This window comes from Leucopleurus acutus (genome assembly GCF_964270905.1).
Source record: "Leucopleurus acutus genome assembly, chromosome: 2".
Lineage (NCBI taxonomy): Eukaryota > Metazoa > Chordata > Mammalia > Artiodactyla > Delphinidae > Leucopleurus > Leucopleurus acutus.
In genome coordinates, this window is record NC_139143.1 from 23,664,657 (window position 1) to 23,686,268 (window position 21,612).

The 21,612-nt window shown below is 37.8% G+C and overlaps 1 protein-coding gene across 1 annotated transcript in view; it reads right to left on the reverse strand.

The window, feature by feature from the left end:
• Nucleotides 1–451: 451 nt before the first annotated feature.
• LIN9 (lin-9 DREAM MuvB core complex component) overlaps nt 452–21,612 on the reverse strand; it is a gene marked incomplete at its 5' end in the record, with an annotated part of 109,412 nt that continues 88,251 nt past the window's right edge. Inside the window, 4 exons of the mRNA XM_082833270.1 lie at nt 452–678; nt 1,173–1,270; nt 1,442–1,621; nt 6,225–6,350. Of these exons, the coding sequence (XP_082689396.1) occupies nt 573–678; nt 1,173–1,270; nt 1,442–1,621; nt 6,225–6,350 (510 nt within the window). The 3' untranslated portion in view covers nt 452–572. The remainder of the gene's footprint in view (nt 679–1,172; nt 1,271–1,441; nt 1,622–6,224; nt 6,351–21,612) is intronic.

Sequence of the window (21,612 nt, forward strand, 5' to 3'; positions counted from 1 at the left end):
CATTGCAAGTATATATCATATATACTTGTAAAGTCCATATTTCCCACCTATATTCCAGTGGCTTCCTAAAAATGAGGACTTCCCATATCTCATGATGTTATCTTTTGAAGACTGAGGTGGTGATCAACTAAATGAACTGGAGTTGTAATTTTCTAGATGGAATTTCCACATTGCCATGCATAATGCACAAAAAGACCATGTTTCTTCACGTTCTCCATTGTAGTAGTTGTCTGCATGGGTTGGGTTGAATTCATGCACGTTAAAAAGATGGTCAACATATTCTTCCATGAAATTATATTATGTTCAGACATTTTCAGTTTAAAAGTACTTGCTAATAAACATATGTAACATAAGCAGTGCTACTGCAGCTGAATAATAAAAGAAAAATAAATATAATGCTGGTCAGCAATGCTGGTTTAAGAAGCAGTACAGTATATTAAAATGCCTTATTTGGAGATTTAAATTTCCCTTGTTTTCCAGCAGTTAGGTTATTTGGTGTTGGAAGCCTATATAAAGGAAGAGAACTTCTCAAAAACAATGTCCTATGCAGTTGGAATAATTAAATCTTCTATTCAGTCTCTGTTGGTGTTATTTGCTGCAAAGGCATGTAAGTTTCCCATCTGGCTCAGGCCACTCTGAATATGTGCAACATGAATTTCTACATTATTCTGAAAGCAACTAAAGAAAGAAGAAACATGGTTAACTACATTATCTCACAAAATGAAGAAAAACAATTTTTAAAAAAGGTAGAGCTGAATTGCTGTTAGGAAATAGCTAAGATAATGACCCCAGGTAAGTAAGAAATCTTCCCTTTACATTAGCCATAATTCTACTTCAGTAGTAATTGAAAAAGTATATTTGAAAGAAGCAAAGAAGCCACAGGAGTACTGGAAAGAGAGGACGAATCTCTCTTTGGGGAAGACTTCTAAGTTGAAATCCATGCTAAACCCAAACCTAAATATTATATGTCTTCTGATTCCTTTGTATAAAAAAATCCATCTGAAAATTCTACTCTGTCAATAGACTGGATATAACCGAAAAGCTCGTTTACAATTTATTTCAAGGATAAAAATCATATGAATACTTCATAAATATGTAAAAGTCTTAAAGCTTATACTGGAAATCACTATGAATTTAATATAAAAATAATTAGAATACATCTAATGAATTACCTGATATTAGAAGCATCTATTGTACTCTTGATATCATTTAATGAATCTGTAAGTGATTTAAATTCAAAGGAATTCAGGTCTCCTCCTTCTGCCAGACACTAAAGGAAAAAATATTTCAAAATTTAATTGAATTATAGTTCAGATACAGACAAACACCCTGCTCTAATATACAGTTTAATTTTTTAGCAACAAATTAGCATAGTTTGTTTAAGTGTCAAAATTAAGAAAATATTCTTAATATTTTCTCCGAAAAGTTCTCCGAAATTTACCTTAATTTGTAATAAAATAGCTGTAAGCCTGGAGATTAAGTCTGTCAGATTTTCATTTTCAACACAGGGCTGCCCTGTAGAGGAATTTGCATGCCGAACAATTTCCTGTGCTTCTTCCTCACACCTTCGTCTCATATCTGTCGGCTGATCTGCAGGCTGGAGCCCTTGGTCTGGAGCAAGCTGAATACAGATGATTAAAACATAAAATGTACATTCATAAGGCCATGATAATTTCTGTGTGTTTGTGCCCTGTTTTCAGGTTAAGATTTTTATAAATCTAGCATTTATAACAAAAATGATGCTCACTCTTTCCTTAGAGGTTTTTTCTCCTCTAACTGTATTTTTTTTCTGATTTGTTTTATATTTTTGGTAACTTTTAATTTTGAGATACTTTAAAACTTCTAAAAAAGAATAGAACAAAAACTCTTGATAACCTTTTACCCAGATTCACTAACTGCTTATGGTTTACTGTTTGACTTAACATTTGATCTTTCTCTGTCTGTATATAATTTTTTTTCTCTTAACTATTTGAGAATAAGTTGCAAACACTGTGCCTCTTTACCCCTAAATACTCCAGTTTGTATTTCCTAAGTCCAAGGATATTCTCTTACATAACCACAGTGCAGTGATCACAATCAGGAATTTAGCACTATTTATAATGCCATTTTCTAACAGTCTATATTCAGATTTCATCAACTGTCCCAACACATAGCTAGTTTTCCCCCTGAAAACGTTTGGTTGTCCTGTTTCTCTAGACTTCTTTACTCTGGAACAGTTCCTCGGTCTTTCATGACCTTGATATTTTTGAACAGCACCAGCCAATTATTTTGCATAATATCCCTCAGTGTGGGTCTGTCTGTTTCCTTTTGATTAGACTAAGGTTATACACCTTTGGCAGGAACACCACGAAAGTGATGTTGAGTTCTTGTCAGTGCATGGTGATCAGGAGGCGCACGATGTTTATCTGTGCCACTACTGCTGCTGGTATCTCTGGTCACCTCGGTTAAGGTAGCCATGTGCCTCCTAATCATCCCAGAGAGCTTCCTTGATCATTCTTAGAGCAGCACACTGCTCCACCATGGGACGTGCCATAAGTTTAGCCAACTCCCTATGTATGGGCATTTAGGTTTTTCTAATATTTTGCGATTATCAGTAACACTGCAGTGAAGAACCTTGTCTTCTAACACTTAAAAGTTTTTTTTAAAATTGAAGTATACATAAACATATAAAAGGATACAAATCCTAAAGTGTATGGGTTAATGAATTTTCACAGATCAAACATGAGAAATCAGCATCGAGATTAAAATGGAACATCACCAGCCCCTCAGGGACCAACTGTCATCTTCCAATATAATACTCCAAGGGTAACCACCATCCTGACTTCTAGTATTGTATGTTGGCTTTTGCTGGCTTTTGACTTTTACATAAATGGAATCATGCATTATATATTCTTTTGTGTCTGACTTTATCTGTTCAATATTTACATATGAATAAATATGTTCACATATGTGTGAGTTCATCCATAGTGTTGTGAGTAGTTGAGTTCATTCATTCATTTTTTTTCTAAGATTTTTTTTTGATGTGGACTATTTTTTTAAAGAAGTCTTTATTGAGTCTGTTACAGTATTGCTTTTGTTTTATGTTGCTTTGGTTTTTTGGCTGCAAGGCACGTGGGATCTTAGCTCCCTGACCAGGGGTCGAACCTGCACCCCCTGCACTGGAAGGCAAAGTCTTAACCACTGGACCGCCAGGGAAGTCCCAGAGTTCATTCATTCTTATTGCTGAGAATTCCATTGTATATTATATGTCAGTTTACTGATTCATTCTAGTATTGATGGGTATTTGGGTAATTACTAATTTCTGGCTATAATGAACAGTGATGCTATGTATATTCTAGTGTATATCTTTTGGTAAATACATGTTCACATATATTTGGTATATATTTAGAAGTAGACTTGCTTGTTCTTATTTTAAAATCAATATTGTACTTCTGTAAGAACTTTGTGAAAATTAAATCATTTTACTCCATTAGGAAATGAGCCTATCACATATGGCCTTGCGTACATAATGAGATACAAAAAGACTGGTGAGCAATCCACTTCTGCATGTTTTGTTATATGTTATCTTGGACTGCTTGGTTTGCACCTCTTGTGGATGGTTGCTAGTCCATGGGGAGAACTCTATTTGCTAGGACACACATATTGCTATGTAGGTAAATGACAATTACCCGGAAAATAAAAATAAATGATAATGGATGGCTAAAGGAATGAGCAAAATATACTCAGAGTTTAGATACAGGTAATCACAGTTCATTTCCCTCAGTTCTATTCAAGTGGATTGATAACATCACCAATGGCAGATCTCTGGGACTTATCTATGAGGCTAGTGTCATAAAAAACTATTTAAGAATCTGATATCACAAATAGAGATGGCTTTAAATAAACCCATGCACTTATGGTCAATTAATTTACAACAAAGAGGCAAGAATATACAATCGAGAAAAGGCAGTCTCTTCAATAAATGGTGCTGGGAAAAATGGACAGCTACATGTAAAATAACGAAATTAGAACATTCTCTAACACCATATACAAAAATAAACTCAAAATGAATTAAAGACCTAAAGGTAAGACCAGATACTATAAAACTCCTAGAGGAAAACATAGGCAGAACACTCTTTGACATAAATTGCAGCAAGATTTTTTTGGATCCTCCTACAGTAATGGAAACAAAAGCAAAATAAACAAATGGGACCTAATTAAACTTAAGAGCTTTTGCACAGCAAAAGAAACTAAATAAAACAAAAAGACAACCTACTGAATGGGAGAAAATATTTGCAAACAATGCAACCAACAAGGGATTAATTTCCGAAATACACAAACAGCTTATACAGCTCAATATCAAAAAGCAAACAACCCAATAAAAACATGGGCAGAAGATCTAAAGAGACATTTCTCCAAAGACGACATTCAGGTGGCCAACAGGAACATGAAAAGATGCTCCATATTTCTAATTATTAGAGAAATGCAAATCAAAACTACAATGAGGTATCACCTCACACTGGTCAGAATGGCCATCATCAAAAATTCTATAAATAATAAGTGCTGGAGCGGGTGTGGAGAAAGGGGTACCCTCAGACACTGTTGGTGAGAATATAAATTGGTACAGCTAGTATGGAGAATGGTATGGAGGTTCCTTAAAAAACTAAAAATAGAGTTACCATTTTGATCCAGCAATCCCACTCCTGGGCATATATCCAGAAAAGATGAAAACTCTAATTCAAAAAGATACATGCACCCCAATGTTCACAGCAGCACTATTTACAACAGCCAAGACATGGAAACAACCTAAATGTCCATCAGCAGATGAATGGATAAAGAAGATGTGGTATAATATAAGAAAAAAACAAAACAGAACAAAACAAGAAGATGTGGTACATACATACAATGGAATATAACTCAGCCATAAAAAAGAATGCAATAATGCCATTTGCAGCAACATGGATGGACCTAGAGATAATCATAAGTGAAGTAAGTCAGACAGATAAAGACAAAGATCATATGATATCACTTAAACATGGAATCTAAAAAAATGATACCAAAAAAAGATTAAAAAATGATATAAATAAACTTATTTACAAAACAGAAATAGACTCACAGACACAGAAAAGGGGACATATAAAGGGTTACCAAAGGGTTTCCCAAGGGGTGGGGGAAGGATAAATTAGGAATTTGGGATTAATAGATATACACTACCATATATAAAACAGATAAACAGTAAGGACCTACTGTATAGCACAGGGAACTACAGTCAATATCTTGTAATAACCTATAATGGAAAAGAATCTGAAAAAGAATATATATAATTATATATATAATATATATATAAAATTCAGATACATATATATATGTATCTGAATTACTTTGCTGTACACCTGAAACATTGTAAATCAACTATACTTGAAAAAAAAAATAAGAGTGGCTTTATTGGAAACATACAGCCTCTAAGAAAGCAAATGCAGGAGCACACTAAACTCATCACAATCATCTAATTCTTACCTTTCAGTAAGAAACTAAATTTTAGGTGAACTTGTTGAACCACCTTCATATATATAATTATATGTGCATGATAATGATAACAATAATGATAATTCACAAATAACCCTATAATCTATGTGACTGAACTTCAAGAATCTATAGTTCAATGTAAAGTTTATTTTTTTAATTTTTATTTATTTTTTAAATTGTTTTGGCCACGCCGCATGGCTTGCGGGATCTTAGTTCCCTGACCAGGGATTGAACCTGGGCCCTCGGCAGTGAAAACACGGAGTTTGAACCAGGGAATTCCCAAATATAAAGTTTAAAAAGGACCAAACAAAATTATATACACAGCATGATCATAACTTTGTGAGAAAAAGCATGTATGGTAAAAAAAAAAAATTAGGAGGAAGTAAACCAAAATATAGTCTTTGGGGTAGTGGAATTAAAAGAAATTATTTTTCTGGATGTTTCTAAATTTCAGGAGAGTTATAATATAATAATTTGTAATTCAAACAAACAGAAAACCAACAGAATTGATAGCTCACTGTGTATAAAGCACTCTTCAATACTGATGCTGTAAGGAATAGAAATATATATAAAATATGGTTCTGCTACAGGATCTTGGCTTAATTTGGATTTTCTAAAATGTGATGTAACAGTATTAAGCTTCAGATAAGAGTGGAAAACAAAAAAAAAAAGACTGGAGGTCACAATCCCCTCAAGGGAAATTCATACAAATTACCTACCTCATAGCAGTACTGTTGAACTTTATGCAAAACTTTGTTTAGGTCCTTGTTCAGTTGTTCAAGCTCTAGAACAATTGTTGCATATCTCCGCTGAAATTCAATGCCAATGGGCATGGAATATGATTTCTGAGAAGAAAAAAAAAAGTCAGATTTTGATAAATTTTTTTTTAACAATGTGATTTCAATTTCTAACAGGACATTGGACTTACTCAAAATAGACTAAAAGTAATTAAAACAGTCTGTACTCAATGTTATACTTCTTAAATGTGATAATGGTATATTGCTATTTAGGAGATGGTTCTTAGGAGTGTCATGATGCCTGTCATTTACTCTTTTTTTTAAAAAATATATTTATTTATTTATTTTTGGCTGCGTTGGGTCCTTGTTGCTGTGCGCAGGCTTTCTCTAATTGCGGCGAGCGGGGGCTACTCTTTGTTGTGGTGCGCGGGCTTCTCACTGCAGTGGCTTCTCTTGTTGCGGAGCATGGGCTCTAGGCGTGCAGGCTTCAGTAGTTGTGGCATGCAGGCTCAGTAGTTGTGGCACAAGGGCTTAGTTGCCCCGCGGCGTGTGGGATCTTCCCAGACCAGGGATCAAATCCGTGTTCCCTGCATTGGCAGGTGGATTCTTAACCACTGTGCCACCAGGGAAGTCCCTGTCATTTACCTTTTAAAAAACAGAGATCGTGTGTGTGTGTGTGTGTGTGTGTGTGTGTGTGTGTGTGTGTGTGTCTATACATATATATATATATATATATAGAGAGAGAGAGAGAGAGAGCGAGCACGAGAGAGATTAAATGAAGCAAAATTGTTGAATCTATATATGTTATATAAATCTTTCAACTTTTTATAACTTTATCATTTTTAAAAATAAAAAGTTGGTAAAAAATTATATATATTCATTTGAAGTGTTCTAGTTACTAAATCTCAATTGATTCTCCACCTGGAATCAATTCAATATAGCACAATGGATAAAAGCATGGGTGCTAGAATCAGATTATATGTTCAAATTCCAACTCCATTATGTACTAGCTGTGTGACCTTAAGCAAGTTCCTTAATTTCTCTGTGCCCCTGTTTCCTCATCTTCAAAACGGGGATACAAGAACATCTACCTAATGAGATTATGGTAAAGATTAAATGAAATAATATATGCCAGTATATTGCCTTCCACATAGAAAATGTTCAGTAAATATTAACTCTTATCATCACTGCTATCATTTCATATTTGCTTCCTACCAGTAAGTGTAAATGGACTTGGATTCCATTTCCTTTCCTCTCTTCATAACACCTCCAATAAACTACACTATCCATTCTGCTCCAGCTACAAATGCTGCAATGAGACGTCTTCAGTCAAGCCAAGTTTAACTACACCTTTTTTCAGAGGATTTCTGAGAAAGCAGATCATCACGTACCAGGGAAACAAGTACAGTTAAGAAGGGAAAAGTATACCTAGACTGATAGGGATAAATTACTTACACTAGCACTAAATCACAGTATTATAATTGTTTAAGCTAACAGAAACCTTAGAGATCATCTTGTTCAGCCTTGTCATTTTACAGATGAGAAAACTGAAGTCCAGGAAAGTTAAATGCTTTGCTTAACAGCACACACTATTAATAATGTACCAGGCACTGTTCTAGTGTTTAACAGAATCTCAATGAATCCTTACAACCATCCCATGAGAAGGGTACTATAATTATTCCCATTTTACATATGGAGGAATCTGACGTCCATGTACCACAGCCAATAAGTGGTAAGCACACTGGATCTGAAGCTAGACTGCATCAGTCAGAATTCCTCCGGCACTTCTCTAAGAGGTGGGTCAAAAAGGATCTTGCTGTGATTTATGTCAGTGTTCTGCCTATGTTTTCCTCTAATAGTTTGATAGTTTCTGGCCTTACATTTAGGGCTTTAATCCATTTTGAGCTTATTTTTGTGTATGGTGCTAGGGAGTGTTCTAATCTCATACTTTTACATGTAGCTGTCCAGTTTTCCCAGCACCACTTATTGAAGAGGCTGTCTTTTCTCCACTGCATATTCTTGCCTCCTTTATCAAAGGTAAGGTGACCATATGTGCGTGGGTTTATCTCTGGGCTTTCTATCCTGTTCCATTGATCTATATTTCTGTTTTTGTGCCAGTACCACTGTCCTGATTACTGTAGCTTTGCAGTATAGAAGTGGAAATAAAAACAAAGATAAACAAATGGGACCTAATGAAACTTAAAAGCTTTTGCACAGCAAAGGAAACCATAAACAAGACCAAAAGACAACCCTCAGAATGGGAGAAAATATTTGAAAATGAGCAACTGACAAAGGATTAATCTTCAAAATTTACAAGCAGCTCATGCAGCTCAATAACAAAAAAACAAACAACCCAATCCAAAAATGGGCAGAAGACCTAAATAGACATTTCTCCAAAGAAGATATACAGACCGCCAACAAACACATGAAAGAATGCTCAACATCACTAATCATTAGAGAAATGCAAATCAAAACTACAATGAGAGGGCTTCCCTGGTGGCGCAGTGGTTGAGAGTCCACCTGCCAACGCAGGGGAAACGGGTTTGTGCCTTATTCTGGGAAGATCCCACATGCCGCGGAGCGGCTAGGCCCGTGAGCCATGGCCGCTGAGCCTGCGCGTCCGGAGCCTGTGCTCTGCAACGGGAGAGGCCACGACAGTGAGAGGCCCGCGTACCGCAAAATAAATAAATAAATAAATAAACTACAATGAGATATCATCGCACACCAGTCAGAATGGCCATCATCAAAAAATCTAGAAACAATAAATGCTGGAGAGGATGTGGAGAAAAGGGAACACTCTTGCACTGCTGGTGGGGATGTGAATTGGTACAGCCACTATGGAGAACAGTATGGAGGTTCCTAAAAAACTACAAATAGAACTACCATACGACCCAGCAACCCCACTACTGGGCATATACCCTGAGAAAACCATAATTCAAAAAGACTAATGTACCACAATGTTCACTGCAGCTCTATTTACAATAGCCAGGAGATGGAAGCAACCTAAGTGTCCATCATTGGATGAATGCATAAAGAAGATGTGGCACATATATACAATGGAATATTACTCAGCCATAAAAAGAAACGAAATTGAGTTATTTGTAGTGAGGTGGATGGATGTAGAGACTTTCATGCAGAGTGAACTAAGTCAGAAAGAGAAAGACAAATACCGTATGCTAACACATATATATGGAATCTAAGAAAAACAAATGTCATGAAGAACCTAGGGGTAAGACAGGAATAAAGACACAGACCTACTAGAGAATGGACTTGAGGATATGGGGAGGGGCAAGGGTAAGCTGTGACAAAGTGAGAGAGTGGCATGGACATATATACACTACCAAACATAAAATAGATAGCTAGTGGGAAGCAGCCGTATAGCACAGGGAGATCAGCTCAGTGCTTTGTGACCACCTAGAGGGGTGGGACAGGGAGGGTGGGAGGGAGGGAGACACAAGAGGGAAGAGATATGGGAACATATGTATATGTATAACTGATTCACTTTGTTATAAAGCAGAAACTAACACACCATTGTAAAGCAATTATACTGCAAAAAAGATGTTAAAAAAAAAAAACAAAAAACAATTCCTCCGCCACTGGGTCTGATGCAGTGGAAGAGAAGGAAGGGAAAGAATGTCAGAAGGAGATTAGGGAAGGGATAAGTCATTTAAAAAATTAATTATTTTGGGGGCTTCCCTGGTGGTGCAGTGGTTGGGAGTCCGCCTGCCGATGCAGGGGACATGGGTTCGTGCCCTGGTCCAGGAAGATCCCACATGCCGCAGAGCGGCTGGGCTCGTGAGCCATGGCCGCTGAGCCTGTGCGTTTGGAGCCTGTGCTCCGCGACAGGAGAGGCCACAACAGTGAGAGGCCCGCGTACCGCAAAAAAAGAAAAAAAATTATTTTTTATTTTGTAATTATTTTTTAAGCTGAGGTACAATTGACATACAACATTCTATTAGTTTCATGTGTACAACATAACGATTCTATATTTGTATATATTGCAAAATGATCACTACAATAAGTCAGTTAGCATCCATCACCAGTTACAGAATTTTTTTCTTGTGATGAGAACTTTTAAGATTTACTCTCTTAGCAACTTTCTAATGTGCAGTACAGTATTATTAATAGTTTGGTCTGCAGCTTTCCAGTCACTTTCTCAAGGCATTTTATACACATATATGTATAGCTTTTTTTTGTTTTTGTTTTTGTTTTACGGTACGCGGGCTTCTCACTGTTGTGGCCTCTCCCGTTGTGGAGCACAGGCTCTGGACGCGCAGGGTCAGCGGCCATGGCTCACGGGCCCAGCCGCTCCGTGGCATGTGGGATCTTCCGAGACCGGGGCAAGAACTCGTGTCCCCTGCATCGGCGGGCAGACTCTCAACTGCTCTACCACCAGGGAAGCCCTGTATAGCTTTTTATAAAAATGAGATCCTACTATAAATATTATTCCACAATTTGTCCAATTACTTAATGTGTCTTAGAGAGTTTTCCATGTTGATATAGACAGATCTAGCTTGTTGCTTTTAAGAACTACATAGTGTGGGACTTCCCTGGTGGTGCAGTGGTTAAGAATCCGTCTGCCAATGCATGGGACACGGGTTCGAGCCCTGGTCCAGGAAGATCCCACATGCCATGGAGCAACTAAGCCCGTGTGCCACAACTACTGAGCCTGTGCTCTAGAGCTCGCGAACCAAAACTACTGAACCCGCATGCCACAACTACTGCAGCCTGCATGCCTAGAGCCTGTGCTCACAACAAAGAGAAGCCACCGCAATGGGAAGCCCGCACACTGCAACAAAGAGTAGCCTCTGTTCGCTGCAACTAGAGAAAGCCTGTGCATGGCAACGAAGACCCAACACAGCCAAAAAATAAATAAATAAATTTATTAAAAAAAAAAAAAAAACTACATAGTGCTCCAGAAGAATGGCTGTCCCATGATTTATTTAACCACTCCTGTTTAGATGGACATATTGTTTCTACCTTTTTTTTTTTTTTTGCTATTACAAGCAATGCTGCAATAAACATTCTTGTATGCACACCTTTGTGCATATGCACATGAATGTTCATTTGCAATAACTAAAAACAGTAAACAATCCAAATGTCCATTGACGGATAAACAAATTGTGCTACAGCCATACAATGAGATACTACTTAGCAATAAAAAGGAACAATATTGTGCGAACTTTGAAACGTGCAACCAAGAGGGTGAATCAAAACTCATTATACTGATTGAAAAGAGCCAGGCAAAAAAAGAGTACATATTGTATGATTCCATTTATATAAAATTCTAGAAAATACAAATGAATTTATAATGATAGAAATTAGATCAGTAGTTGCTGGAGCCTGAAGTAGAGGGAGGGATGGATTACAAAGGGCTTGGGAAATTTGGTGGGGGGAAGGGAGAAGATAGAAATATTTGTTATCTAGCTTGTGGTGATGGTTCCATGGACGCATATGTCTATGTATACACACACAAATATATCCCATCAAATTGTACATTTTAAACAGGTATAGTTTATTGTACATCAGTGATACCTCAACAAAATGATAATGGGAAAAAGCTACCCAGATCCAACAATGGAACATTGCTAGCACCCCAGAAGCCCTCCATGTGTCACCTTACAATCAATTCTCTTTCATCTCTCTCCAAAGTAACCATTATCCTGACATCAAACATTATAGTTGAGTTTTTGAACTTTATATAAAATACAATCATACAATATATGCAGTCTTTTGTTACTGGCTTCTTTCGGTTAACATTAAGTTTGTGACATTCATCCACACTGTTGTGTGTATCTGTAGTTAGTTCATTCATTGCTGTATATTATACCTTTGTAGAAATATGATATATTCACCCATTCTACTGTTCTATTTGTTGTTGGGCATTTGGCCTGCTTCTAGGTTTTGGCCAATGTGAACAGTGCAGCTATGACATTTTGTACTTTGTTCAATTTTAGTAGATAGATCTAAATAGTTTCCCAAAGTGATGGAATAGGAAAGTTCTGGCTGCTTCATATCTTCACCAATCTTTAATACTGTAGTCTTTGAATATTAGCCACTTCAGAGGGTGTGAGTGGTATCTCACTGTGGTATTAATCTGCATTTCTCTGATTACTACTGAGGTTACTACTTTTCAAAAAATTTTTTGCTAATTTGAATATCCTCTTTTTAAAAATATCTGTTCAATTTTCTTTCCTGTCTTCTATTGGGCTGCATATATTTTTCTTATTGACTTAGAGTTCTTTATATATTCTGGATACAAGCTTTTTATCAATTATATGTGCTGTAAATATTTTCTTCCATTTTGTGGCTTGCCTTTTCTTGTAGTTGTATCTTTCGATGAACAAAGGTTTTTAATTTTAATGTAGTTCAATTTATCAATCTTTTCTTTTACGGTTATTGTTTTCTATATATTTCATTAAAAAAATTCTTATCCCAAGGTCTTAAAAATATTCCCCTATAGGGCTTCCCTGGTGGCGCAGTGGTTGAGAGTCCACCTGCCGATGCAGGGGACACAGGTTCGTGCCCCGGTCCGGGAAGATCCCACATGCCTCAGAGAAGCTGGGCCCGTGAGCCATGGCCGCTGGGCCTGCACGTCTGGAGCCTGTGCTCCACAACGGGAGAGGCCACAACAGTGAGAGGCCCGCGTACCGCAAAAATAAATAAATAAATTAAAAAAAAAATATTCCCCTATATTATCTCTAGAAGCTTTATAGTTTTGCCTTTCACATTTAGATCTAAAATGCCAGTTGTCTGGCTATGTTATGAGATTTACCCCCTCCCCATACTGATAACCAACTGATCCAGCACCATATTTCAAAGGCCTTTCTTTCTTCACTGTTCTGCAGAACCACCTTTGTCATAGATCAAGTGTCTGTACACGTGCAAGTCTATAACTGGGCTCTGTATTCTGTTCCATGGTCTTTTTGCCCATGTTGCGCCAGTAGCACACAGTCTTCAATAACTCTAGTTTTGTAATAAGTCTTGATATCCAAGAGTAAGTCATCCTACCTTATTGCAGTTCCACATAAATTTTAGAATCAGCTTGTCAATTTGAACGCACTTATACACACACACACACACACACACACACACACACAGGTGGGATTCTGATTGAGATTACATTCAATCTATGGATAAATTTGGTGGAAAATGACCCCTTTACAAAAGATAGTGTCTGAAATCATGAATATGAATATCTTGCTTTTTATTTAGGTCTTCTTTAATTTCTCTCAACATTTAATAGTTTTCTATATAGAAGTTTAATATATCTTACGCTATATTTATATCAAGGTATGTAGTTTTAAATGGTATTTTTGAAATTTCATTTTATAACTGCTTATTGCTGATATATAGAAACACAACTGCTTAAATAAAAAAACTGACCTTGAATGTAGCAACTTTGCTAAACTCACTTATTAATTCTAATAATTTATCTGCAGATTCTTTTACATTTTCTAGGTACATAACCACATTATCTGTGGATAAAACGGTTTTATTTCTTCCTTTCCAATCTTTATAGCTCTTACTTCATTTTCTTGCTTTGTTACACTGGCTAGACCCTCCTGTGTACTACTGAATAAAAACTGCGATAGTAGGCCTCCTTATCTCATTCCCAATCTTAAAGAGAAGGTTTTAACACTCACTAATAAGTATGATATTGGGAATTCCCTGGTGGTGCAGTGGTTAAGAATCTGCCTGCTAATGCAGGGGACACAGGTTCGAGCCCTGGTCCGGGAAGATCCCACGCGCTGCAGAGCAACTAAGCCCATGCACCACAACTTCTGAGCCTGTGCTCTAGACTTGCGAGCCATAACTACTGAAGCTCGCGTGCCTAGAGCCCGTGCTCCGCAACAAGAGAAGCCACCGCAACGAAAAGCCTGCACACCACAACGAAGAGTAGCCCCTGCTCGCCACAACTAGAGAAAGCCCGCGAGCAGCAACACAGATCGAACAGCCAAACAAACAAACAAACAAACAAAAACCCTGTACCTGAATGTTCATAGTCACCTTATTCATAATAGCCAGTGTGGAAGCAATCCAAATGTCCCTCAATGATGAATAAATAAATAAAATGTGGTATATCCATACAATGTAACATTATTTGGTAATAAAAAGAAGTACTGGGAATTCCCTGGTCATCCAGTGGTTAGGACTTCATGCTTCCACTGTCAGGAGCTGGGTTCGATCCCTGGTTAGAGAACTAAGATCCCACCCACAAGCTGCACAGCCAATAAAAAAAAAAAAGTACTAATACATGTTACAACATGGATGAGCCTTCAAAACATTATGCTATGTAAAAGAATACAGTCACAAATGATCACATTTACATTAAATGTCCAGAATAGGGGGACAGAAATTAGATTAGTGATTGCCTAGGTTTGGGGTGGGGGGTGGTTAGAGGTGAAATGAGGAAAAAATACAGGGTTTCGTTTTTGGGATAATGAAAATGTTTTTAAATTGATTATGATGATGCCTGCACAACCTGTGAACTGAACTGTAAACTAAACACCACGGAACTGTCCACTTACTGTAAATGGGTGAATTGTATGGTATGTGAATAATACCTCAATAAGGCTGTTATTTTAAAAACCTGCCCTTTTAAATAAGTTACTATAATTAAGCGTGGTTTCCTAACAATCCCTCCTATATAATCAGCTAATGTGCTTTAGGTCAGGGGTCCCCAACCCCCAGGCCATGGACTGGTACTGGTCCGTGGCCTGTTAGGAACCAGGCTGCACAGCAGTGGTGAGTGGCAGGCAAGCGAGCCAAGCTTCATCTATATTTACAGCCGCTCCCTATTGCTCACATTACCGCCTGAGCTCCGCCTCCTGTCAGATCAGTGGCAGTGTTAGATTCTCATAGGAGTGCGAACCCTGCTGTGAACTGTGTGTGCAAGGGATCTAGGTTGCACACTGCTTATGAGAATCTAATGCCTGATGATCCGAGGTGGAGCTGAGGTGGTGATGCCAGTGCTGGGGAGCGGCTGCAAATACAGATCATCATTAGCAGAGAGGTTTGACTGCACAGAGACCATAATAAATCAATTGCTTGCAGACTCATATCAAAACCCTATCAGTGAGTGGCAAGTGAAATCAAGCTCAGGGCTCCCATTGATTCTGCATTATGGTGAGCTGTATAATTATTTAATTATCTATTACAATGTAATAATAATAGAAAAAGTGTACAATAAATGTAACGTGCTTGAATCATCCTGGGACCATCCCCCGCCCCCCACCCCTGGTCCAGGGAAAAACTGTCTTCCACAAAACCAGTCCCTGGTGCCAAAAAGGTTGGGGACCGCTGCTTTAGGCTGTCACATACAGGTTGAATGTGGCACACAAAATGGACTTTTTTTTTTTTTCTTGGATGTATTCTACTTTCAGGACTAGTTAACTAGTAAGGAGATTTCTGCAGAGATGCATAATCTCAAAAATAAAAGAGGACTAACAAACATGATATGACAATTCTGACAACACATTCAGGGCAAGAAAACACCAACTTTCACAGTGGTGGATGGAGAGAGGGAAGGAGTACAGAGAACACAGTATTCAGAGTTTTCCAAAGCCACTAATACATGGTTTTAAAAATGGTTAAGACAGAACTCTCAGGGATATCCCCTTTTCCACTCTTGAATTATTATTAATGTCCATGTATGACAAGTCAAATTTCCAAAGTGGAAAAGCAATTATTAGAGACTGAGACTGCTAGTTCAATATCTAATAGTGTTGAGGCAATTCAAATCTATTTTAATAAATTCCACATGCACTATTAATTTCTATGTGGATGCTTTGTATATGTATTTTTAAAATATTTTAATAATCCAAAATAGAAAAGGCATATTGAAGTCAATAAGCTTAGACAAACTTTCACTGACTTTAACATACTACGTAATCTGGACAAGAAAAGGTAGTACAAAGCTTTAACTCTGAATGAACTTGATAAAAACTTCTCAGGTGTATGGCTGAGAAATTTGTCCTTGCTGTATCATAAAAGTGACTAAAGTATTTTAAAATCATTTTCCTCCCTTTGCTTTACAAATTGAAAGTCTGAACATCTAATTTCATATTTTGACAACTGTGGCTGTAGTTTGCTTTTGCTGAGTAAAGTATTAGATAAACAATTAAGTTTTCCAAAATTAAAGGAGACTTTATCAGACCAATGTTCCATTTTTTAAATAAATTCCATCAGAAAATATACTGGACAAAGTAGTATGTCCAGTTCTTTGAGATGAAAAATAGTGAACTACTCAGGTCATTTTGGTAAAAACAGAACAGAAATTAGCTATCAGCTTCAAAATTAAGTTAAATTAATTGAATAAAATTAAATATTTGTTAGGGCAGAGGCTGGGTAGGGATAGGGTAGATAAAATTACTCCTAGTCAGTGCTAAAATCACTTGGGATTAATGTAGATATTAAATTAGTTCAATGTCACTAACCTGATGTGTCACAGAAAATTAGGAAAAAATGTATACCAAGAAAATCTGTAATCCATAAATATGACAGAATTGCTATACTTCTGAAGGTTTTTTAAAATAATAGTTCTGGATATATTAAAAACAAAATCTCCTTACAATACCTGGAGTCTTTCTTCTGCAAAGAAGGAATTAAACTAATTGAATAATCTGTATTTGTCCCTGAAATACTCTGCAAAATTCCAACTCACAAATAATATACAAAACAGAATAAATAATAGGTCTGTTAAGATTAAAGGATATAACTTGATTTTTACTACCTCTACAAGGCTGTACATATATTACATCAACATAATAGAAATGGCATAGTCTCTGAAGATACTTTCCACACTTTATTTACTTTTTAAAACTAATCTCAAATCACATACCATACACCTATTTCCTTTTTGATGATTCCACTTAAACTTAAGGGTACGGTTTGTTAAAGCTTATGAACAAAATAATTATCATGTTTATTGCATGTTATACAAAGGAGCTACTCTGAATAGAAATCCATCCTTCTCCACCATTTGTTTTGTTTTGTTTTGTTTTTTTGCGTTACGCGGGCCTCTCACTGTTGTGGCCTCTCCCGTTGCGGAGCACAGGCTCCGGACGCGCAGGCTCAGCAGCCATGGCTCACGGGCCCAGCCGCTCCGCGGCATGTGGGATCTTCCCGGACCGGGGCACGAACCCGTGTCCCCTGCATTGGCAGGCGGACTCTCAACCACTGCGCCACCAGGGAAGCCCCACCATTTGTTTTTAATGAATACAGGTATCAAACAATCCTGAACATACTTCTGATACTACTAGCAGTTAGCAACTCTTCAAAAATCAACACAATTAGCAACAGCATTCATTTTACCTGCTACCTTAAACAATTTAAATTTCAACTCTTTTGCCAAGGAAGCATGTGATTTAGGCTTTTTCTTCTTTTGGAAACAGTTTTATTCTAAAGCATTCTGATACGTCTTCCCTTGATCTTATCCTGTAAACCTGAATTCCAGGTTTATGTTTAAATGACAGTGCCTGGATATGAGAAAAAAAATAGAGTGGTACATTTTCCTCCTGTTGTCTGAAAACATAATGAGTGTACATGTTTTAAATATTTTATTAGCAATGAATGACCATATCATGTTTACCAGTTGGAATAGTTTTATTAAATGTTTGAGTGCTTTGCACTGTAATAATGAAGACAGTAAGCTGGAGATCCTCTAAAATCAATTGTTGTCTGTTTGTTCTATGGATGTCTGTGGAAGTTTCATATTTTCTTTGGACATCATTAGACTTCCTAGTTCTTGAAGTAATGTTTTAATGCTATATGAATTATGACATTTTGCTTAACACTGGTATGTTCTGTGAATCTACCATCCCAATGGAAATATTCTATCCATATTAAATTTTCTTGTAAATCTAACTAATGGAGAGTTTCTGGATATCTAGGTCATTCTAGCTTCCAGGCTTTATATTCTGTTTTCATAATTTGTCTGTGGAGACCATCATCATCTTCGGTGGCTCTAGACTTCAGTTATTTATTTCTGAATGTTAAACTCGCCTTGCATTCCTGGAATAAATCTATTGGCTGTGATGATGTACCTTTTTGTTTTTGTTTTTGTTTTGTTATTGCAGTATGCGGGCCTCTCACTGTTGTGGCCTCTCCCGTTGCGGAGCACAGGCTCCAAGACGCGCAGGCTCAGTGGCCATGGCTCACGGGCCCAGCCGCTCCGCGGCATGTGGGATCTTCCCGGACCGGGGCACAAACCCGTGTCCCCTGCATCGGCAGGCGGACTCTCAACCACTGCGCCACCAGGGAAGCCCTGATGTACCTTTTTAAACATACTAACAAATTCCCATTTTTAAATATTTTGTTTAGGATTCTGTCACCTACATTCATGAATGAGATTGGCTAGTAGTTATTCTTTTGTCGTATCTTTGTTAAGTTCTGATATCAAATTATTCAAGCATTACAAAATGGATTGGAAAAGGCTTCTTGTTTTTTCCTATTCTCTAGAAAAAGTTTTTGAAAGTTGATGGTAATGGTAAACACCTGGTTGAATTCACTGGTATGGAAGAATTCATTTGGGGTTGTAGGATCTTTGTGGTCAAGTTTTAAATTACAGATTCATTTATAAGGTAGTGATAGGCTTATTCAGACTTTCTAGTTTTTATTATATCAATGTTAGCAAGTTGTATTTTTCTAGGAATTTGTCTCCATCTCAATTTTCAAACATATTTACAGGTACCTGTTTATAATATGTATTAGTCTGCTCAGGCTGCTATAACAGAACACCATGGACTGGGTAGCTTAAGTAACAGAAATAAATTTTTTTGTAGTTCTGAAGGCTGTAAGTTCAAGGTCAAGGTGCTGGCAGGGATGGTGTCTGATGAGAACTTTCTTCCTGGCTTGTAGATGGCTGTTTTCTCATTGTGCCCTCAGATGGCCTTCCTTCTGTGCACACATGAGAAATCTCTGGTGTCTCTTCCCTTCTTCTTATAAGGACACCAGTCCTATTAATCTGAGCCCCAACCTATGGCCTCATTTAACCCAAATTACCTCCTTAAAGGCCCTATCTCTAAATACAGTCATATTGGGCTTAAGGCATCAACTTCTGAATTTGGAGGGGACAAAATTCAATCACACAAAATTCAATAACACAGTATCCTCTCAAGATCTTATTCATGTCTGTAGGTGATATTGTGATGTCCCCTCTTTCTTTCTTCCGTTTTTTTTTAAAAAATAATTTATTTATTTTTGGCTGCGCTGGGTCTTCGTTTGCTGTGTGCGGGCTTTTCTCTAGTTGTGGCGAGCGCGGGCTACTCTTCGTTGCGGTGTGCAGGCTTCTCATTGTGGTAGCTTCTCTTGCTGCGGAGCATGGGCTCTAAGTGCATGGGCTTCAATAGTTGTGGCTCGCGGGCTCTAGAGCGCAGGCTCAGTAGTTGTGGCGCACGGGCTTAGTTGCTCTGCTGCATGTGGGATCTTCCTGGACCAGGGCTCAAACCCATGTCCCCTGCATTGGCAGGTGGATTCTTAACCACTGCAACACCAGGGAAGTCCAGTCCTATTTTAGATTTGTTTTCCTTTTTCTTAAAAAAAATTTATTTATTTATTTTTGGCTGTGTTGCGTCTTTGTTGCTGCATGTGGGCTTTCTCTAGTTGCAGCAAGCGGGCTTTCTCTAGTTGGAGTGAGCGGGGGCTACTCTTCGTTGCGGTGAGCAGGCTTCTCATTGCGGTGGCTTCTCTTGTTGTGGAGCATGGGCTCTAGGCACGTGGGCTTCAGTAGTTGTGGCATGCGGGCTCAGTACTTGTGACTTGCAGGCTCTAGAGCACAGGCTCAGTAGTTGTGGCACACGGGCTTAGCTGCTCTGCGGCATCTTCCCAGACCAGGGATTGAACCCGTGTCCCCTGCATTGGCAGGAGAAATAACCACTGTACCACCAGGGAAGTCCCTAGGTTTGTTTTCTATTTCATTATTTTTCTCTTTGGATTTAATTTGTTGTTCTTATTCTAACGTCTTGAGATAGGTGCTTAACTTACTGATTTTCCAGTCTTTCTTCAATTTAAACATGTTTTTTATTCTAAAATAGTCATGGCTGCATACGAAGATTTTGATATATAATTTTCAATACCACTAAATTAAAAACATTTTCTATTTCCTGATAATTCATTCTCTGATCTATGGTTTATTTAGCACTGCATTCTGTAATTTTCAAGCATGAGTTTTTTCTTGGTATCCTTTTGTTATTAACTTCTAAGCTTATTTGCACTGTGATCAGAGAACTTATTCGGGCGAATTCTAATCATTTTGCAATTTGTTGAAATTTGATTTAGGACCAGAATACAATTAATTTTCTTTTTTTTTTTTTTTTTTTTTTTGCTGTACGCGGGCCTCTCACTGTCATGGCCTCTCCCGTTGTGGAGCACAGGCTCCGGACGTGCAGGCTCAGCGGCCATGGCTCATGCACCCAGCCACTCCACGGCATGTGGGATCTTCCTGGACCGGGGCACGAACCCACGTCCCCTGCATCGGCAGGCGGACTCTCAACCACTGCGCCACAAGGGAAGCCCTACAATTAATTTTTGTAAATATTCCATGTGGGCTTGAAAATAATAGGTATCCTGAAGTTGGCAGGTATAATTGTCTATATATGCTAATGAGATCAAGTTTGTTAACTGTGTTTTTCAAGTCTATGTTCTTTTTAAAAAATTTTTATTTATTTTATTTTTGGCTATGTTGGGTCTTCGTTGCTGTGTGCGGGCTTTCTCTAGTTGTGGTGAATGGGGGTTACTCTTTGTTGTGGTGCGCAGGCTTCTCACTGCGGTGGCTTCTGTTGTTGCAGAGCACAGGCTCTAGGCACACGGGCCTCAGTAGTTGTGGCACGCAGGCTCAGTCGCTGCGGCACATGGGCTTAGTTGCTCCGCAGCATGTGACATGTAATATTCCAAGTAATATTCCACTGTGCGTGTGTGTGCGCCAAGTAATATTCCATTGTGCGTGTGTGTGTGCACGCGCACGTATATGTGTACACACATACATACAGACTACATCTTCTTTATCCATTCATCTGTTGATGGACACTTAGGTTGCTTCTGTATCTTGGTTATTGCAAATAATGCTGCTATGAACATTGGAATGCATGTATCTTTTTGAATTATTGTTTTTGTTTTCTTCGAATATATAACCAGGAGTGGAATTGCTGGATCATATGGTAGGAGTTGGGTTTTATTTTTCCTCCAGTCTGGCAATCTTTGCCTTTTATTCAGGAAATTTAGTCTACTTATACTCAATACTATTTATCAATATATTTAGACTTAAATCTATTTTCCTTCTATATGTCCCACCTGTTAGGTGTCATTTTTTTCTTTCTTTCCTTGCCTTCTCTTAGACTGAATGAACATTTTATTGTTCCATTCCCTCACC